Source organism: Syzygium oleosum, unplaced genomic scaffold, assembly GCF_021117445.2.
Source record: "Syzygium oleosum isolate NSW1041296 unplaced genomic scaffold, Sole_v2.1 Sole_v2.33, whole genome shotgun sequence".
NCBI lineage: Eukaryota > Viridiplantae > Streptophyta > Magnoliopsida > Myrtales > Myrtaceae > Syzygium > Syzygium oleosum.
In genome coordinates, this window is record NW_026607517.1 from 2,720,402 (window position 1) to 2,742,184 (window position 21,783).

General features: G+C 40.4%; 4 protein-coding genes and 1 non-coding gene across 5 annotated transcripts; 1 reads left to right on the forward strand and 4 right to left on the reverse strand.

Moving 5' to 3' along the window:
- Nucleotides 1-86: 86 nt before the first annotated feature.
- LOC115672576 (uncharacterized) lies at nucleotides 87-3,626 on the reverse strand. The gene is made up of 6 exons (XM_030594400.2): nucleotides 3,192-3,626; nucleotides 2,023-2,222; nucleotides 1,495-1,635; nucleotides 1,317-1,397; nucleotides 439-563; nucleotides 87-359 (listed from the first exon to the last, which is right to left on the reverse strand). Exons 1-6 carry the CDS (start codon nucleotides 3,412-3,414, stop codon nucleotides 311-313), a joined length of 819 nt encoding a protein of 272 aa, XP_030450260.1. The 5' UTR covers nucleotides 3,415-3,626; the 3' UTR covers nucleotides 87-310.
- Nucleotides 3,627-5,180: 1,554 nt separating this feature from the next.
- On the forward strand, nucleotides 5,181-5,880 carry LOC115672577 (uncharacterized). The gene has a single exon (XM_030594402.2). It carries the CDS (start codon nucleotides 5,287-5,289, stop codon nucleotides 5,689-5,691), a length of 405 nt encoding a protein of 134 aa, XP_030450262.2. The 5' UTR covers nucleotides 5,181-5,286; the 3' UTR covers nucleotides 5,692-5,880.
- Nucleotides 5,881-7,382: 1,502 nt separating this feature from the next.
- On the reverse strand, nucleotides 7,383-7,453 carry TRNAG-GCC (transfer RNA glycine (anticodon GCC)). The gene has a single exon. It is a non-coding gene; the product is annotated as a tRNA-Gly (tRNA).
- A 698-nt stretch (nucleotides 7,454-8,151) lies between these two features.
- Nucleotides 8,152-13,582, reverse strand: LOC115672575 (triosephosphate isomerase, chloroplastic). The gene is made up of 9 exons (XM_030594399.2): nucleotides 13,279-13,582; nucleotides 12,856-12,882; nucleotides 12,386-12,455; nucleotides 11,445-11,568; nucleotides 9,799-9,883; nucleotides 9,583-9,715; nucleotides 9,333-9,506; nucleotides 8,707-8,789; nucleotides 8,152-8,591 (listed from the first exon to the last, which is right to left on the reverse strand). Exons 1-9 carry the CDS (start codon nucleotides 13,474-13,476, stop codon nucleotides 8,535-8,537), a joined length of 951 nt encoding a protein of 316 aa, XP_030450259.2. The 5' UTR covers nucleotides 13,477-13,582; the 3' UTR covers nucleotides 8,152-8,534.
- Nucleotides 13,583-16,213: 2,631 nt separating this feature from the next.
- On the reverse strand, nucleotides 16,214-21,610 carry LOC115672442 (polyamine oxidase 2-like). The gene is made up of 10 exons (XM_030594251.2): nucleotides 21,177-21,610; nucleotides 20,203-20,321; nucleotides 18,825-18,913; nucleotides 18,638-18,751; nucleotides 18,035-18,122; nucleotides 17,779-17,864; nucleotides 17,598-17,700; nucleotides 17,341-17,438; nucleotides 16,824-17,253; nucleotides 16,214-16,641 (listed from the first exon to the last, which is right to left on the reverse strand). Exons 1-10 carry the CDS (start codon nucleotides 21,199-21,201, stop codon nucleotides 16,333-16,335), a joined length of 1,461 nt encoding a protein of 486 aa, XP_030450111.2. The 5' UTR covers nucleotides 21,202-21,610; the 3' UTR covers nucleotides 16,214-16,332.
- Nucleotides 21,611-21,783: the final 173 nt, after the last annotated feature.

Genomic DNA, 21,783 nt, shown 5'->3' on the forward strand with positions numbered 1-21,783 from the left:
CAATACTTGTTATGAAAATTAGCTCCAAGATTTGTGTGCGTGTGCGCTTCAAGAGAGAGAGAGAGAGAAGTTCCATGAGAAAATAATTGTTGCTGCAAAATCCTATATCATTCACGATTTTAAGCATACATTAAGAAAACATCCAACCAAAGTTGCTGACACCTGATTCTTACTAGAAGCAATCTGCTGGATGTGCATCCATAACAAGTAAACCAGAACCTTCTTCTGGAATATAAAACAGGTAGAGAGCAAGACTACGAGGACAGTGAATGTCTATCCCCGTTTCCTCATCTGAATCTCGATGCGCAGTTCATACAACCCCAGAGGGAAGACGTAGAACAAGCTGTCCTCCAAGCACACTGTAAGAAGATTTGAGAATTATGTATGTTGACGATAACATTAAATACATGCAAGATGAAAATTAAAGCCCAAACTGACCTTTTAACATAGTAATAGCAGAAATCTGCTAAAATGAATGTCTGAACAATCTCGGAGATAAGAACCATGGAAGGCCATAACCCATAACCCAGCGCCACCAGTAAGTGCCCACGGCTGTCAAGAACCTATTTTAAGAGGAATATAAGATATCAGTACTCCTCAATATACCGTAAAGTCATTGACACAACAATCAACCATCATTGGCTGTGAAGTACATTAATAATTGGGACCAACAACTGTGAAAACATACTAAGTATATGATGTGCTCATCATCTTTAGTGCTTACAAACTATTCCAAGAATATGCAATAGAAAAAGAGCTGGAGATTGTGGAAGGTAATAAATCAAGAGTTACTACAGCGGGGTCATCAAATGGAACTTTTGGGCTTTGCTCCAGAATGTTCCTTTTTTCAGCTGGGATAGGAATAGTTAAACAAGAGAAAACTGTATCAAACTTCGGCCATAGCCAAGTAATATCTCCTTTGAACAGTATCTACTATGAACAGAGACTAAAGCTATCTAAAATATCCAATGGATGAAGTGAGGAGCTGTAACTAAAAAACCTTAGTAATATTCTCATGAAATAATATCCGAAACCCACAGGCTCAAAATATTCAATGGTACAAGATATGATGGTAATCTAGGGAAACCATAAAATTGGATAGAAGTTTCCAGCTTTCAGAAAGATTAGAAAAAAGAGAAAATTTCAAAGCGGAATAAATGGTGTACAATAAAAGTTGGAAAAAAATATCTGAAATTTATTCGTAGAGCTCTAGAGCCTCTAGTGTTACTATGCTAAAGATAGTAGTACAAGAAGGAGCTTTTCCAAGAGTTAACTATAGCAATGAAACGGAAATTTCATATTTCAGAAGATCAAACCTGAAGTACCCAATGGGCACAGGCCAAAAATCTCGCCACTCCCAATGCAAATACATAGTGTGCTGTGAATGGTTCAACAATCTGAAAGAATGGAAAAAGGATGTTATTCATCAAAGAAGTCATACCTTGATCTGTCTATATAGTGCTGTTAAACGAAAAGCAACACCCTCCTTTTTACCTTTGTGTTCTGCATAACACGCAGCTGTGGTAGTACTGATGCAGCTTCTAGGTAGACAGCAAATGCCCATGAAATCCGGTTTATTAGGTTATGAGAAGTTGATGGATGAATAAACAAAGCCAACACAGCACAAGGTATCAACTGTAACCACAATGAAGAAAGATTATTTACTTTTAGGCAAGGTGAATTACATACGGTTATTAATGCATTTCACGCTCTCTGCATCCTTTCCAAAATTAAAACCAGAAATTGTTGACCTAAATGACAAAACCACGATAATCCCATGACTTGTCCCATTAACTCTGCCAATTAAATTAGAAAGGGCGACCTTGTCCTCAAGACAGAAGATATGCACAGACCGTACGGAGAAGAAATTGCAATAGAAATTGCTTTACGTGAAAATTTGGAACTAATACCTTCGTTTTTCCTTACTAAATAGGTAGAGAACTTGAAAAACTATTGTTCCTAGGATGAAAATCCAATTTGTGGACTACCCACGAGAACGACTAGATGACCTCTCAAACTCACCACATAATAAATAGCAAAGTTGTCCTTGTCCTCCATGTAGCTGGACTTCAACTTGAAACGGATCATATATATAACCCACAGGGTTGCTGCCAACGTAGATAAGTCCAGGATTGTGTGTATGTCATATTCCATTACAAAACTGCAGTACAGCCTAACAGCTAGAAATATAGCTGTTAGTTCCTGGGATTTGAGTGATAGCCCTGAAATGGATATCGTTCCAATCAACATATGCAAAACGTTGTAATACCACCAAAATAATTAGAGTTTAAGAGTGATAATAAATGTGTCATTTAATTGAATTTTTTTTATATGCAATGAACTACAGTTCTAATCGATAGACCATAGCTATGTGAGACAATTATCTGAACACTGACAATAATGTTTAAAAATTCCAGTGCCAAAGGTCAGCCTTTGGGTTCACAATATTGAATTTATATTAGAGGCTCAATAAAACAACAGCTTGCAAGATGCTCAACCAAAGAAAAACGCAGAGACGACTTGTGGTGATCCGAGTCCGACTATCTAACCAGCAAAATGTGGCCTTGCACGTTCCAGACCAATCCTGCAATGCTTGGACAACTGACAGACAGCAAAAGAAGTCTTTTTCCGAATCGTCTGGGCAAGTGAGCAAACACTGGATCAACACGCCTGCTAATTGCGCATAAGGGCGCGGATAAAATGAAACCACGATGATTCAAATGGTCGAGTTCTACTCTCTTGATAACGTTTTCACCGGCAGAAACTTAAGTAGGTTCTCGCGATGCCAAAGAGCTGTTAGCACTCAGATAAGATAAAGCACTCTCTCTCTCTGTCTCTCTCTGTCTCTCTCTCTGTTTTTCTGGCACAACTCGCGATCGAAGGTCCCATAGCAATCATAAGAAGCCAAGAACTATACTACGTTCGCCTATGAACTCTACAAACCCAATGCCCTGGCCAACACAAGTTCACCATGAACGATCAATAAAGAAAACCCTAGCAAGCAAGCATTAAACCCAACCTGATCAGGACAAAACCTCATCATAAAGATCCCCTGTCCTATATCAACACAATCACCGCAACATCCAAAGCCTAACCGCACGAGCCGATTCATATGCACCATTCGAATACCATCCCAAACACAAGCCACTCGCACACAAAAGAGAAAAACAAAGGACTTTGCGTAGAAATACCAGCACAAGTCTTCTCCTTCATGAGCTTATAGATAAGGACGCCGATGCCGATGGAGTGGACGGCCTCGGCGGCGACGAAGAGGTTGTCGTGGTCGTGGACGACGAACCGGAGCAGCACGAGAGCCGCCATGCCGGAGACGACGGCCAGAAAGGCCTTGACTTTAGGGGGCTGCCGCCTCACCCATGTAGCCACCGCGTGGATCGGCCTCTTCTGCGGCCTCATATCGCATCAAAATCGAAACTTTCGCCGAGGGATTGATCTCGCACTGTGTTTTTCTCTCTCTCTCTTTCTCGGGAAAGTGATGGAATCCACCAAGAATGATCGGAAGAGAGAAAAGGCCGTGTGTTTCAGGTTCCGTTGAAGAGGAATTTGGAAGCTAACTTTGAAGAGATAATTGGATTTTGGGAGAGACCAAAAAGCAACCAGAAAAAGGAAAAAGAAAAAGGAAAAGAGACTACACTATATACAATTCTCACCCAAAATGAAAAAGAAAAGGAAAAAGAGACTATATTGTATACAATTATACAATTATTTTCTTATGGTATCGTTCCATGGATGGTAACTTGCTCATGAGTTCAGTGATTTTTCTGTCAGCTCAGTAAAAAAGATGTCTTGATCATATATATACACATGCATATATATAGTTATCCCTTCTGAGTAAAATACTAGTATTTTTACATTGAACACGTGTACGTATGTGAATTTCAATAAAACTATCATAACCCATGTATCTGTCAAACTTAAAGAAAAATACTCTTTCTTGTACTGTAAACCGTATTAAGCATGTATAAAACACATTCTATATTGTACTCGGATAAAAGTACTCCAATATTTTACTTATGTTATACCCTTTCATTAGTCAGTTAATCACGTAAGATGCACATATACTCGAAATATGATTATATCAAGTCATGTTAACATAGATAAATACAATATTTTGTCAATAAATCATCAGGCGATATAATGTTGCAATAAAAATTCAATTGTCATATACCCGATATCTCTATAAAAGATTCTCATCAAAATAGGTATGTTTTCACATGTAAATTTTACTAATATAATATACATTTGTTGTGAATTGTTGATAACAATACGTTCTTGTTTTAACTCATTGAAGATACACACCCATTAAAATAGGATAAAATTATTGCCCAAGTTGCAAATGCATAAGCTACCCGGGAATTTAGTGTCGAAACCAATTTAGATGTTCTGAATCTGATATTATCTTAATCATTAATGGGGCTCATTGCTTTTGACATTAATGATTACGTCCACTGAAAGAGATTTCGATGACATCAAGTATGGTTTTGCTAAACTCCCGGTGTTAAAAACCAATTAAGGGGAAAAAACTTCTAGTTGGCGATGACATATTTTAGTACTCGAATTTGGTCAAAAGTGAAGAATAAAATATTTCCCAAGTTGCAAATCTTTTCCCTCCGGGATATACTATGGAGAAAATATGGAAAATTCACTTCACTATTCATAGATATTGCTCGTATAAAATTATAAATCTTCCACGCACACAAACAAGACAAATAGTAGTATTAACCAAAACTACGGCACAAATTCCCATATTGAATGATTTGATAGGTTGTTATTAATTGCCGAATTGAGTCTATTTTTCGTAATAGATCACTTATTGTTTGTCATATCACTTAGTACAAGCGTAGTAACTGATACTCTCGTCATTTACTTAGTTTCCTTAATTTTTATTTAGTGAGACGATATTGTCTATATTTCGAGGGTACTATCTAGATATATTTCTCAATTTGGGGTTATTTTCCTAATCCAACTCATGTCGATAAATATAGGCAATAAAAATTATATTCTATCACCCCAATATTATAACCCCTGTCCTATCCCAACTGGACCTTCGTTTGCTTCTTCCGGATTTCTCTCGTTTCCCTTCTTCTTTGATTCCCTTAATTCAGGTTGGTCAAATTTGGAAATTTCTGTCAGGTAAAAGTAATTGAAAAAATTGTATCTGTTCTGTAGTGGGTGATCTAACTCACAAGATACCACAAACCATTCTCTTCCTATAAATAAGCTCAGCTCAGTCTATAGATTCCATCATCTCCTAACTTTCTTCTGAGAATGGCCTATGGTAGAAGAAGCGCCACTTCTTCAATCTCCGAGGCCTTCACTGACCTCAATCCTCTGCCATACCCGGTCTTGGTCATCCTAGGAGTGATCTTCATCTTCCTGGGCACATCATGGTATTTCAGCTTCGAGGATTTTATGGAGAGTGCCGAAGAGCAGATGGGCTGGATTCTGTTGGCCGCGCCGCTGGTCTTGCTCGTCCTGGTCCGGTGGTTGTCGACATCCGCTGAAGACCCGATGGGCTTCTTTGCCACGTCTCCGTGGGACCGGTGGCGCCGAACATATCGCCAGCCCACCGAGGGAAGCTCGCCGTGGGGCGTCGCCGCTTTGATAGTTTTGCTGCTTGTTTTGATGCAATACCAATCTGCCTTCCGAGAAAGCTGGTTTAACCCTTTTTGAACAATCATGCCCTAGTGCAAGTTCTTTTTTACTAAGATAGGTTCTTTTTTATGCTAAGTCTTTCGTTTGTTTTCGTTAGTGAGGGAAAAGGGTATCTACTATTTAGTGTAGAGTGCCAAGATTGGTGTATATATTGCATGACCTGTTCTTGTTTTAGTTGTGTAGATATAATACTACGGTTTGTCCAAATGTTGTAGAGATTTGGGGCAAGTTTTAGCTGCTTGAAAAACTTCGATCCTGTCCGTAAGTGCTTTGGGTAGTTTAGCTGATGAGAAACATGAGGCAAGAAACATGATATTCTGAACAACTTTACTTTGTCTCAAACGGCCATGTTAAATCAAAGGATTCAAACTTCGCTGCTCTTTTCTCCATCTTTTTTTTCGAGTGACCCGGCAGGGAAAAACTGAAGAGAAACTTGATGGGTGGTGGTTGGATTTCATTTCTTGGTCATTTGCATGGTTCACGTCTGGTTTAATTGATTTGCAAGTAGATGATGTTTCTCAAGTTACCGCCAGCCTGAGTTTTAAGTCAATTATTGTCGAATCAACGCGAAACTTTTGGAACAAGAAACCGCCTGAAGACACGGCACTCTGCTTAAACAACTCGGTTGTTTTATCTTATGAGTTGAGTACGTGGAAAACTTGATGGAGACGGCCACTTAAAGCTACAGTTAGAGCCACTCATTTAGACCAGTAGTTTCATGGAAGTGAACATTCACGCTTTAGACATATGATCATGTTTATCGTTTAAGCTCGCATCCGCCCCTTCCCTAATCGTTCTTCCAAATCAAAGACGCTCCAAGGTAATATAGTGCGCCTAACTCGGTCTACCCATTTTGACATTATTACGACTTTCAATCGTTTCGATCTTGAGCGCAGAGATTGGCGTCCTGCATCTCCTGTTTATCTTTACTTGGTAGAAGGGAATGGACAAGATATTGTGCACGATCAAGATGCGCCAATATGCTGCTCCAAGTTCTGCGAGCTTAACTTGCAACAGGTCGAACTCAACGAAGCAACCAATTTAGGCAAAATAATAGCTAGGGGATTCCATCAGACCATACACATGTCATGTACACAAATCTTCTACCCCTCGAGTCGGAAAGCCGATGGCATGATACGAGTCCCCCGAACCATTGAAGTTTCTTCATGTCTCGTTCGATGAAGAACGATTTTCAGGTTGCAGAACTTGTGGAATAAGCATTGACCGATACCAGTTGTCCTCCGGGTAGTCTTCAAACACGAAAAGAAGCAAAGTCAAGGCAAGACACTGCCACACATACCACGGGACGTGATTATCTCCATCATGCTGGTCCTCCAAGAAAACGCCGCGTCTGTTTCTTCTTAATTTTTTATATAGGCGAAGCTATTGTATATGATCAACAGAGAGTACCAAAGAAGTCGACGGCGGGAAATGAGACCACAAAAGATGTTCTTTGAAAGCGGTCCGAAGCTCCCATTCCGTGAAGGTTACTCGGACACCCGATGTACGTCCAAATCGTCAAACCTACCAAGGTTGGTTCATGGTCCAATGTTTGATCATGCCGTGTCTTCGAGACTCGGTGTTGGCCTGGTCCCATATTATACAAGGACTACTTTCACGAGATGTGCAATGGATGAAGGGTAGATGAGCAGAGCAAAAGCATAAATTGGGGTAAAACTTTAAAAAAGAAACTGACAAAAAAGGTGAGGTGCACCAGCCGGGAATCGAACCCGGGTCTGTACCGTGGCAGGGTACTATTCTACCACTAGACCACTGGTGCTTTGATGTTCGAGTTTATATATACACATACAGCTTCTTTGGAGTAAAGGGTCTATTGGCCCGGTTGAGAAAATTAATTTACTCGAAAGTTTCTGCAATCGACGCAACTTTAGTGCAGTTCTCTGAATCGCAAGACAAGTTACACCGAACTCATCCAATCCCTCCAAACATAGTCCGATGATTATGGGACTCTATTTTCTAAAACTTCTTTTGTTTCGTAGAAAATGAATAATTCGAAAAATATTTTCGTAAAAAAGATCATTGGTATCGCTTATAAAAATTAATGAATCCGATCCCTCCTTTTCCTTTTCTCGTCTGGCGACTATGAGACTCTGTCCATTAAAATTTTGTCTGTTTCACAGAAAACGAATAATTTGAATAAAAATAATAGCTTGTCTTGCTTTCGTGGAAATGCAATCATTTTTACGAAAATATTTTTCAAATCATTTATTTTTTTCTCGAAACAAATGAAGCCAAAACAGGATGAGTTTTTTCAGGAATTGACCCTTCACAGTTCAAGATAGGAGGATAATGGAAAGAACGAACCTACCTCGCAATACGAAGAAACCGGGAGTGATTCAGATGCTCACATTATGCGCGCTCACTGCACAGCTGTTTCTCCATATAGGCAGGTAAGGGGATTTGCGATCCATCTAAATATTAAGTCTCTTGTAGAACTTGAGATTGATACATGTTGGATGAGAACAAACACAAGCCATCATCATATCACATACATTATTCTATTCCAACCACCAGGCTCGTCCCTCTTTTCATCATTTAGGAGGTCATAAGGGAAACAAGACTCCTCAACAAGTGCCAAGTTTCAGGGACACCGACTCTTCTTGGAATACAATAGCTATGGGACATTTCATCTTCTATTCATCTAGTTCTAAGAAGTTCGGTAAATGCAAAATCAACAAGTTACAGATATTCCAAGACCCATTAAAGGGAACAAATCAGACAACTGAGAAAAATCGACTTGTGTAGAACCAGCTCATGACTTTTGATGCACTGCGCTCCGGTGTGAATGTGGTATGGTCACCCCTTATTAGCTCTTCTTGTGAGAAACCACGATTATATCATCAAGCTGCGACTTTCTTGGATGTTACAGAGTTGACAATTGTAGCAAACTCAGGACCCTGCATCACATGTCAAATCGTACATAAATGAGCAGCTTTGTGATAATCGTCATTTTTTTAGGTCAAAAACACGTGATTTTCAAGCTTTGGGCAAAATGATTTAGCGGAAGTATACCTTCAAGGAAGCACCGCCAACAAGAAAACCATCAATATCTTCCTGCTTTGCAAGCTCTCCGCAATTGCCTCCATTTACAGACCCTGCAGAGCGTAATATCTTGAGTTAGGCCACACATAGCAATGGAAAAATACTTGTTCGAAAGCAAGGATAACAGACAAAAACCAGAACAGCCGATGGTACAGTATCCAAGCAACAGAAAGAATCCAGAGTTACTGTAAATGAAACTATTTGATATCATAATAGAATCTGTCGAAGTAGGGTCAAACTAAATGGTGAAGCAAGAAGAGGACTCGACGTATCAGCCAATTTTCATCAAATTTTTTACTCAACAGATGCCAGCTCTAGGTGCTTGATGCACCACTTTGATGTGGGGAGGCAGTATAATTTCTCCCTCACTTTATTTCCTCACCTAGTCTTACAAAAATACAGCCAAGCTACACGAAATCAAACCAATATGTAGGCTTATACAGGACACCTTTATCCCAATCCAGTGAACTTGCATCAGTTAACAATTCTCAAGAAAAGCAGTGAAGTCCCCAACTTGTACACTCCAAGCCCAAACCAAAACCCTATCCCGCAATATATGACAAAACTAAAGAATAAAACCGTTTCAATTAACCTACCTCCGTAAATGATGCGCGTTTTGGAAGCAACTTCTGCAGAGACATTCTTTTTCAGCCAATCACGGCATGCTACATGGACTTCCTGAGCCTGCTGGGGGGTGGCCACCTTACCAGTCCCAATAGCCCACACAGGCTCATAGGCAATAACAATATTATCCCAACTAGGCACAGCATCTGCAGGCAAGAAGACGATGATAAGCTCATAATTGACCACATCTCATACAGAAGTAAGCACAAAAGTAAAAGTTACCGGCATAAGCCTTCAATTGCCGAAAACAGACATCAAAAGTTTTCCCAGCTTCTCTCTCTTGTAGAAGCTCCCCAATGCATGCTATAACTCCAAGACCCTCACTCAAAGCATAAGCAGCTTTCTTTCCAATAAACTACATCATAAAAATGCCATAAATAGCTGAGTTGCATTTAAATGCAATAAAATAAGTTTACATTGAACTTGAAAATTTTCTACCTGGTCATCTTCACCAATAATGTGTCTCCGCTCAGAGTGTCCAAGAACAACCCACTTGCAGCCAATATCCTTCAGTTGCTCCACACTAAAAATGGACACATCAAACTCAGCAATTATTATAGAAGCAAAGCAGCCATGAGATCGAGACTGGAAGTAAAACTTCATTAATCCATGTAATCCTATGATCCTCACATATGGAGTTCCATCAAAGAGCAATGAGTGAGTAATGTAATTGCCTCAAAACTAACTCTTGTGTGTAACATCTAAAGGTACCCTAAAGTGGCCATTGATCACCGGAAATCCAAATTCCTAGTTGAATCACCCACATTACCTAAAGCCAGATCAGCAAAATTCTTTGTAATTCCAAATATCAAGCAAAGAGAAAGAAGTGAAGTGCCTTGGAGAGAGAGAGCGGGGGGGGGGGGGTGGTTGGAGCAGATGAAGATAAAGAAGAAATAGCAAAAAGCTTGTAACAGTCACGTGTCATGCATTCAACACATCAATTGCTACCCTGAAAATTGTTGCAAACCAACTCAAAGAAACAAGAAATGCACATCTCGGAAAGATCAGATTAAAATAGGGAAGAATAGAAAAGACATAGTTTCACGGAATTTCCATAATTCTATTAGTATTAAACATTACTACGGCAGTACGCAAACAAAAGAAACCACCTTAGTTATTTGTTAATCACATGCAATGCCCACATTACCTTCCCTGTAAGATGAAGCAGGGATGAAACCATATATATGCATATGCAAAAATACAAAATATCACCTTATTGACTTTTAAAATGAAACCACCTCGGTTAATTTTAATTACCTTAGTTAATTATTAATGTCCACCATGCATAATATGAACTTTAATGCTTATGAATATTTTTCAATTCGTGTGAGCTAAGCCAACATGCAAGAGGCCTCTTTAAAATGAGGCTCCAGCATGTCCATTGCTGCTCAAACTTGTCATCAATGTCAAGTTCAAAGCATGCCCGACATTTAGCAGATCCTGCACCTTCCCTTGAAGGCATACACTGAAACAGTCTATTTAGACACTAGTTTATTCATTTTTTTTTTTTTTGGTGAAGTACTCTAGTAATGAGCAAACTTTGTTCTTTAAGAGTAACTGTGATTGTATCCTAGTTGGAACTCATAATTTTTCCAATTACTAGTTTAGTTACAACACTTTCAATTAATCAGTAGTCACCAATGGCGGTATCACCAATATTTTTGCCAGGGGAAGTGGAACTAGAGTATCTTTTGCAACTTCCTGCTCCCTTTCAAACAGGACATTGGGGCTGAACAGACTTTATTCATGGATCAAGAAAAGTTCCAACAAATTCAGTCATGCCAATATGGAGTTCAAATGCTCTCCAATGGTGTCAATACTTTACATGACCAAAAAGCATCCCCAGAATTATTTGCAGTATGCTTATTATTTATTATTTTTTTCCTAGAGCAGGATCTTCAAACACGAATGAAGTTATCACTTGCAAGACATGTTGTTCCAACTTTATCACTTATGCATATGATATCATGAAACCTTGCAATCAAGTATTCTTTCAACCAGGATGAACTTCCAGGAAGAAAAGACGATCATGGTGAAAATCTTGGTTCTAGTGTCTTGTGTCTCAACAGGTAACAGCAACCTACCTGATTTCTCCAGTGAAAGCCCCACCTTTTCCAGTCCAAGAGTTTTGAGAAGCTATCTCAATCCGTGGCGTTAATGAGTTCTTAACCTGGTCAATGTATACAAATGGAGGTGCCACAACAACATCTGCACAGGCCACAAAAAGAATATCAAGCAAAGTGAACAGCGCATGATTAAGGCGAACATATGTTAGTTTCAGCTTAGCAGAGCATGCGCGTGCCCACGCACGTGTGACAATGCCCTTGATTATCAGCTTCTTACCCGTCCACTGGCTTTAAGTTATCGGCAGGCAGTAAGCCACCAACTACAGCCATAATAGAGGAACAAAAGATGCTTCTCAATAACTCAATCTTATGCATTTAACAATGTAGTGGTGATAGTCAATTTTACAAAGGATGGACACTTAAGCCTCATTTATCAACTCCATGGGAGTGATAGTCAAATTTCTCTGTATAGGTAGAAATAATTACTGCGGCAATTGTCTTGAACTCCAATTTTCAAATTTAAGAATTTAAGCAGACTTAGATAACGTTATTTTCTTAAAGTTCCCTTAATTGTGGGAAGTACTGGAGACATTTAAGCCATGGGAAGCAACATGACTCCAGAATTCAGTGTTAATGAATCACATCTTCATGGCAAAGCTAGAACCGTAGCGTTGAAGACAAGCCTTAATAGATATACAACTGTAATGTTCTGAGTAAATTTGTCGGAGAGGAAGAAACTAGCTCAACACTGTTAAAAGAGAATATGTTGGACTGGTATTCTGTTATTCCCTTTCAACATCGTATAGTATTATCCTAAGTTCCTAATTATTACCACATCACTCCACCAAAAACTCGACGAAAGTTTGAATCGTTTTCAAAATGAAAAGAGCAAACTTAGCAATTTGTGGAGGAAACAGAATATGATGATAAAAATCAGGTCAAAGGAAACAGGGACTCGCCGACATCAGGCTCCAATTTTGCGCTGTTCAAGTCAGAAACAAGCTTGCTGATGGAGTCTTTAGTTCCATTCTACATAAAAGAAATGTCAAAAGATGCAACAGTTAGTTATGCTAAAATTAAATGGTACACAGAGAAAACGGATTTGGAACCCGATATGGTTAGCATAAAAAGGCAGCTCTCATGAAGTTGACGAAAGAAGAATTTTGAGTTTCAAGAGACTGCGGTACCCACAAAGTGCCAATGCAGGCAATTCCAATTGGGGCCACTTTCATTATCTTTCTACATATACATCTTCATCCACCACGAGTTAAATTAGACTAAACAGCTAGAGATAACAGGTCTATACAATGCCATTCAGTTTAGTATTTCAAAAGCCATCAACCCTCAGTCTACCAGCAATTTTCATATAAGCCCACACGGTAAGAGAGTACTTACATTCTGACCAAAAAAAAAAAAAGAGAGTACTTACACACTTCCAGTTTCCACCAACGAAAAACTGCAATAACAGCAGAAATGATACGTTAGAAACTGACTAATTCGCGAGTGTCGGAACATTAGCCAAACAAAATCAACAAGGATCAGTCGAACGCATGTCCGAAAACAAAACCGTCCATTCGTATTTTAGAAAAACAACTCCACGCCGCTTTACTTGTCCTGCCACAGAAACTGAAGTTTACGCACACAGAACGGAATTTCGTAAATCTCATTGAACAGACATTTCCAGCGAGCATGAATTCCAGACTCGAGCCTCGCGCAACGGATTGCACCAGAATCAAACGCCGCCGCGCATTACAGAGTCACCGGCAATCAAAAGTAAAGAAAAGAGCAAAATGGCGAACTCGAGACGGACGAACAGGGAAAGAAGGCAATGCGCGTAGCAATTGGGATCTACCTTGCCGGTGCCGGCCATGGCGACGACGCCCCTGCACGGCTTCTGGTGGTGGGAAGAATAGGAGGAGGAGAAGGAGATTCGAGAATTGACGTGGTGGGCGAAGGACTGGGCGGCGGCGGCGGGGGAGGGGTCGAGCTTCGAGGAGGAGCGGCGGAGGCCGGAGAATTGGGAGGTGAGGGGAGTGGAGACCACCGCCATGGCGCCGGAGCGAAGGGGCTTGAGGTTTCTGCGTGTGGTGGTTGTGACTCGGCTCTCTCTCTCTGTCTCTCTGGTTGGTGGCTCCTACTTTGGTTGACGGGGGGGGAGAGAAGAGGAGGGAGAGATTTTAACCAGTGGCGTCGAGATTTAGTGGAATCTCAGGTTCCGGATGACAGCCTGATATTATGGTTCACGCGATGCGAGAGAGCGTGGCAGTGGACGTTCTGAGTTACACACCCCAAAATTTTCTCAATATGTAATATCAATTTTGAATTGAAATAAAAAGATATTCTAAAAAATTCGGATAATGGCATAGTTACGAACGCTTTCTCTTTATCATCGCACTATAACGACTTTTCACTTATCGTCACTTCTGCAAATATATTGAGATTTGTCACTCTCTCTCTCGTTGTAGTGGAAAAAAATATAAAAAAATTAATCGGTTCCATTAGATCGGACAGGGATCGGACCAGATCGAGAACCGATCATCCTCCTAGATCAGTGGACTGTCCCGTACACCGGGCAATAGGGCTAAATTCCGCTACTCAAAAGGCCAAAAAAAAATGGGGTTAATTAAAAAAAGCACCAACTTTAGGTCGAGGGACAGTCCCCGAACTTTGTAAACAGGTCGAGGACAGCCGAACTTTTTGTCTCGTAAAAAGCACCAACTTTCATTTAAATCCCAAATTTGACCCTCATTGATTTTCGTATGAAATTACCCTTGTTTGAGAAAAAAGTTATGGTGGTGAGCTTAGCGAATCTCTTCCATGGCGTCGACGAGCGGTGGTCTATAGCTTTACGACAAACGACGAAGTTTGGCGAAAGATTCAATCTGGAGATATTTTTGACTTGTCTGAAGTGAATGAGACGAACGTTTAGTTTTCTTAGTGGTTTAGAGAATAAGACATGAATAATGCTTTAAATCATCGCAAGTTACGTGGATTTATTGCTAAGGTGGAATAGTCAAGTTGGAAAATCAATGGTTTTAAGTCAATAAGGGCCATATTTGGGATTTAAGTGAAAGTTGGTCTTTTTACTAGATAAAAAAGTTCAGAATTGTCCCTCGACCAAAGTTAGTGCTTTTTACGGGACAAAAAAAGTTTGGGCCATAATTGTCTCTCGACCTAAAGTTGATGTTTTTTATGGAACAAAAAGTTGGCTAGAATTGTTCCGACCTAAAATTTGTGCTTTTTTAATTAACCAAAAAAAATGGCCACAAAATCTAAAGCGGGAAGTGACACGACGCGCCACGGACGGCGCTGGGATTTGGACATAATCTTTCGGACAGGTGATGGTGAAGACTCTCGCGGTTGTAGGTGTCGCGGTCGTTCAACGAGAAGACAATTTGGCGTGGTAAAAAGGGCAGCTGCCCCTAAAAAATTTGCCGAAAACTACGCCGTTTCACCGAAGTCTTTTTTGTTGGGAACGGATAATACGAGGCTTCTCTCTTCTTCTGCCACGTCACGTTACCAAACAAAAAATTAGCCGGATGGATATATATGGATCGAGTGCCATGGGCCTCGGAGTAGTTCCGGCGAAGGGGCTCGAGCGACCGTACACGTGTACCCGCGAAACCCGAGCAAAGGCCGATCTCGCGGTCCCTGGGCCTGAGATCGGATGTAGCTTGCTGCTGTCATCGGTCTTGCCGTACCAAATTTTTGCCAGCAAAATTGTTGGCGGACGGAGGATTTATTACCACAAAAGATAAAATTAGGATTAATTAATTAATATGGGATTTGCTAGTAGAACAGCCGTTAGTTAACTCTATAAGAGTAACGATATGTTGTGAGCCGTAAATTCTCGAAGGAGTGGACCTCACAATAATTTTTAATTATTTATTATTTATTTTTTTATGATACAAAATGGATAGTTATTTTCAGAGTGGATTAAAAATTGTGGCTTAATCATTTCTCAATTAATAAATTAAGGAATGAAATATGGAGTTTTGTACCGGAAAATCAAAGGATTGGGACCATCCGTCCGAGGGTAAGCTGTCCACCTAACAAGACAAGGGTTATCACTTGGGCAATTTGTTGCTTTGAATCTAGGACGTAGCTGCGGGTGCAATGAGGAGGGGAAGGAATGATCTTTGTGTTGATATTAGTGCGGTAGAGTTGGTTGAGAGAAGCAACACATCTAACTTGATCGTGCTTGGCTTATGACTTCTAGTTGTATTTTTTTCACTCTGTCTCTCTACCGCGTGCATTTTCTTGTAAGTTAAAACGCATTTCAGTTCACATGTATCACCGCTCACACAGATCTAAAAGATGGACCGGATATTACGGTAGAACTTCGTACCCCATTGGTTGGATTTGGACGAGAGACATCCTTTTAAAGCCCTTCACTCGATTACCCTGAAGGAATTTTTTGTTACGCTTGATTGATCTTTGCCATTCTTGCTTAGATATGTCATTTTTTGTTCAATTTTCACCGACCAATTGGGGTTGGAGGCGAACGGCTACAGTGCCGGCGAGCCAAATCTGGCACCGACAGCCATCGGCCGAGGTCAGGCAACCCCCGGCGAGGGTCGCGCGACCTCAGGTGGCCTTTGCCGGGATAGCACGACCCCAGGCGACAAAATTTAATACAGAAAAAGTTACCAGATTCTCGTGATACACTGACTTTCTTGCTCGCTGGCTAAAACGTCTCCTCCTATAATAGAAAAGAGCATCGACTCTCGAGGACAAACAAGGAGGACAAACTGATCATTTCAATACGAATTGCCCGTCCTTCATTTATCATGTAAGTTTCCCACTGGGCCAATCAAATTGGCAGCAATGTGCGAGCCATTGTCCAAGACAGAAACAAAAGACGCGCGATCTGCTCACAGTAAAGAGTAGAGCGGCAGCCCTGGAACTACATACGGGTGATCAAGAGAGGGACAGAGATGGAAGCCTCCTCACCCATTACTGGGTGGAAGAGATCCAATTCCCCATACCGCTCCAAAACCCGCATTCGGCAATCTTCCGCGGCCATCAGACCGGTAGCGAATGCGCCGTGCAGGGATCCTTGGTAGCTCGAACTTGTTGCCTCTCCAGCAAAGAAAAGGTTATCCACCGGAATCCTTAGCTTTTCAAAGAGATCTTGGGGCTTCCCCACTACACCACAGCTATATGACCCAAGTGAGTTAATGTCTGTACCCCAATGAGACACGACATACCGAATCTGCACCATTCAAACATACTTGTTAGAATCCTCGAACAACCAGATATGCATTGCTGCCCCAACAATGGGCCAACCTTAAACGATTGAAAGAAGATTGGAGGGGAGAAAGAAAGGCTATCGTGAAAAATTGAAGAGAATATAGCTTCAGTTTTAAAAGACAACATAAGGGCTGCAGAAGATACCGGGGAAGAAGCATCGGGAAGGATCTTCTTTAGTTGCATGAAAGCAAAATTAGCAGCTGCTTCATCAGACATCTGCTCGATGTCTTTAGCCAGCTGCCCACATGGCATATAAACAAGAACAGAATGACCCGTTGCCCTGTGAAGATTTAGAAAGTAGCTGCAGCTAGAAGATGAATCAGCAACCACTCCCAGAAATTCCACATTGGGCCAAAACACCTTTTCAAAATGCAACACGATCTTGTTCTCAATCCCGACACCGATATCCGCAATTGCTGCTTCCTTCCAATCAGGTAGCTTAGGCTCAAACCTAATGCTTTGTGATTTCAGCACACCAAGAGGCACAGTGATAATTGCAGCATCCGCGGCGAACGTTCTCCCGTCTTCTACAGTTACCTTCACTCCATTGTAACGCCTCACAATGTTGGTAACTCTACGATACGAATCAATAATTAAAAGGGTGAGAATGTTACAACGGACACCTAATCTCAAAATCTAGCTTTTCAGGACAAATATAGACCTATGGCCCAAGCGGACATCGAGACCTTTAGCAAGGGTGTTTATAACAGGGAGATAACCCCTAACCATCAATCCATGTCCACCAGGCAGCAATTCTTCCTGTTGCAGTATTACAGCATACCACGTGTCAACAAATGTAATCACAATTACAATATGGCATACACAGTCTAAAACCAAACTGATAAACCCTTCCAAACAGCTCATCATGTAGCAACAGCAACACAAGCAATCAATTAATCAGCTAGACAGTAACTTAACCTCAGCCCAGCAGTTCAGCGAGATGTTATCAGCATCTGCAGCAAACCAGCCTTCCATTCTGCAGAGATACCACTGTAGTACCTTGAAGTGAAGCCCTTCCAACCTGTAAGCCATGTTACAAATCAAATAAACGTCAAGAAACAAAATCGAAACAGCACTATTAAAGGATTCTGCGTCAAACCTTAACTCTGGCCTCCGTTCAAAAATTAGTGAGAAAGCCCGTCGTAAGGACATGTCTTCACTGCACTCTTGCCTTACTTTGTTCGCCTGCAGTCAATTAAAAGTAAACGAGGAAATAAAGAAACGGCACAATATCGGTTATGGGCCTGATCTTCAAATTTCACTAACTTATCAGGCATACATTTTTGCCGAACTTGCAAGGGATAAATTGCAACCTATTATGGATAATGCGAAACAAAATCCTTAAGAAGCTATACCTCTTCCATGATATTCTCAACTGTTTTGCCAACTTCAGCGACCAATTCTTGAGGAACTCGCTTGCCATCCAGGTCAAAGAACGCACAACTGCAAGAAGTACAAGGTCTGGTCAATAAATGATTTCTCGTAAGGTAATATAGTAAATTCAACATTTGCAAAACGAAGCACTTAAACTTGACTGAACAAAAACATGTCAATGACTGATGGAAAATTAATATATTAAAACACAAACTGCCATTAGCGTAATTCTAGGCCCATAGCTGACAAAAACTACTTCGTATAATCATTACTTTGCCATACGAACGTAACATGAGGGGAATTCCTATCCAGCGCAAACATAACTATAGAGCAGCTGCAAACAGAAGATTCAAATGCCTAAATTCCACAACTGCGATATAAGAAGCTAAGATTAAATTAAAGATTCTGAAATCAATCAGCATTAGAAAGCTTCCTCTAAACAGGATATTAAAACTTACACAAGAAATTTATGCTATTTGGAAACACTTCACGCATGTTAAGAAAGGGACCGATAAATGAAAAGATGTAAAAAGCAAAAGAGCACAAACCAACACAAAAGATTAGCACACTGTCAACGGATGTACCTTTCCAAGTCATGGTCATACAAGACAGAGTTATCACCGCTGGTTCGGTACAGAGGTAATCCCAATCTCCCAATCAAAGGGGCCAAAGGATTCTCTTCGCACACTCCATGCAACCTGAAAGATCAAGATGACATCAGGCTCATCATACCCTCATGTTATACTTGAGCGAGAAGCACAAACATTTTACCATGAGGCCCCAAGATCCACAGGAAAACCGCAAGAATAGTCAGTATGAATTCGACCACCAAGTCTGGCACGTGACTCCAGCAAAAGGACCTAATCAAAAAGAGAACTCAGTTCAGACGGGAAGAAAGACTTACCGTCAAAATCCATACATCTAAAATTAGTTCCTTTCAAAAAACTACAGGAGGGGGTGGACTAGAAAAGATTATCAACAAGCAAACACCGAGGGAGCTTGTAAAGTTTATGGGAAAGTCGTTGAGTGAAACAGAAAAAAGAAAATGCTTCCTCAAAGTCAAAGTTCACAGACTAAAGCGGGATCTTTTATTCCCTTCCGTATGAATTCCCTGGCGGCAAATGCTATCAAGACCAGAGGACTCATGAGGCCAAACCATAAGCTGCCTTAGAAATGAAATGCTTCTTGTCTGGACCTTGGAAAAGGAGACTTGACTAAAATAAGAACCAGAAATTATGCGTTATTGCACCACTTGCGAAACAGTCGCATATCATAATCAAGTCTATCGCAATAGTCTCGACATGCTTGTAATCAGAAAAGTTAACGATCAAGCAGTGACATAACTAGTGACAAGGCATGGAGATACTTCTGGTAGATGCATAAGAAGGAATTGGCAAGAGCAGATCAAATTGTCTAACATGTGGATGTGGAAGACATACACTTTACAATATCTGAACAAAGGTACGCAGCTCTAGGCACCAAAAGTGGTGTAGCTTCTTTGAACAAAGTTTACCAGAATGGGACATGACTACTGTCTGACAAGGTAATAAGAAACTGGTAATAACAATGGTCCATAAATCCCTAATCGATGAAACATGCATATCAGGAACCCAGTTGTGCTAGACCTTTCAAGTACTCATTTCTTTCCAATTCTGAAATTCTTATATAACAGTTCATCACCGACTTATTAAATATGTGAAATTATGTGTCATCAAAAGCTACACTGTGTACAACAGATGGAAGAACTAGTCAACAAGTGCATTGTAGAATAACTTCAGAAGAACCTATTCGGCCATAATTACAAACTAACCGGACACAAGCAAATGATGAGACAAGTTTGCAATGCCATTTTGATGTTATTTATATTACATAATAAACATGGTACATGTATCAACAATATTTAAGCCCATATTTAAGATCACTGATCCAAATTTTAATTTCATAAACCTACAAACTCCCTCTTTAGGCTTCGATATTGGGCATGATTGGCAAAGTATCAGGAAACATAGTAATATTTCACCTGGAGAGAGAGAGAGAGAGAGAGAGAGAGAGAGAGAGAGAGAGAGAGAGAGAGAGAGAGACTCTTCCGTGTTCAGAATCCTAGGCAGATCTAGAAATACACTCCGATAGTATTCTCATCTCTCGTTACCTGAAATGAGGCGTCATGAAGGGCACGAGCGGCGGCTAGTCCAGCAATGCCACCTCCTATTACAATAACTGATGCTGACCTTGCCTGTCGTCCATTTGTACTAGATGAATAGCACAAAGCTACATAACAACATGTTGAAATCCTATTAGGAATCTGGGTGAATAGTCCCCAATCTAGATAATTTGTCCAGATTAGAAGTTAACACGTGAAAGCACATAATACAGTAAAAACCCATCTCGACGACATCCTCTCAAAATGGTGGTTGATCTTCAAACAATTATACAGAACGAAAGAAAGCAAATATATAACATGACATATTCGCATATGACGTTACAAATTTCAACTATTTATCAGTACAATACCCCGCAAATAATTTAAAAATAAAAATAAAAAAATCAGTAGCGGATGTTTTCTAAGAACTCTGCTAAGAAAAAGTAAATAAAAGAAAGCGAAAAAAAAAAAACCAGAGAGCGAAACAGTAGCTTTGACATAAAGGAGGTCCTTTTCCAGAAAATCAGCTAAAAAAAACTAAATTTAAGACTTCTTTCGTTTCGTAGAAAAAATGATATTTTTTACCGAACAATATTTTCCGGTTGATAGCTCGAGCTCGAGGCGGCAAAGGAAGAAAGAGAAGAAGAAAAGGATTAAGAAATTAAATTTTTTTAAAAATAATTAAAATTGATTTTTAAAAAATAAAAAATAAAACAAAATAAAATAAAAATAAAGGTAAAATATGTTTGTGAAAGAAGATATGGATAATGTTTTTCCAACGTGTTTTTTTCATCAGTGGAAATGATTAGTTTATTTTTCGTTAAATGAACATCAAAAAATCCCGAAAAGTTGTCTTTCATTGTACGAACGGAACCTGAATAATAATAGAAAAAGCATCCACCGACAAACCGATTAAAGAACATAAAAAGTATAACTCAACGAGGAAATCGAGTCGAAATGTCTGTAATTCAACTGGCGCCAACCTGAGCTCTTGTTTCCAGACTCCATGCCGAGACGATGTCCGAACGACAACGATCGCTTCTACTGCTGCTACTGCTGCTACCGGAGCGAATCGAACTTGACAGACTCAGCAAAGGGTCGAACAACGACCTGTTCTCGAATTCGAAGAGACAAGGAGGCGACTGAGGCGAGAAATGGAGGACGAAGACCAAGAGGCGAGCGACGAAATGGTTGCACCTCGAATTCAGGATGCCCTGCTTCCCCAACCAGCTCATGCGCTTCGGATTTGTCCCCCCGACGACGCCAAGCTCCGATCGATCCAATCGCGGACGGAGCGCAGAGAGAGATGAGCTGTGGAGGGAGGGAGAGAGATAAGCGAGCGTTTCTTGGCTCATTTCGCGTCTTCCAGTTGCCCTTTATAGAAGTTCCTCTTCGTTACGTGAAGGGAAGGTAAAGATTGGCCGATATTTGTTGCCATACATGCCCGAACGGTGGGGGAAACGTCATTAGTGCAGGCTAATTGCATGGTTCATCTGGCTAGCGATGATGCATATGGTAAGTAATCTTCGCAATAAGCGTAAGGTGACATTCAATATTTATCCATACATCGATGAGGTGATTACACGATTT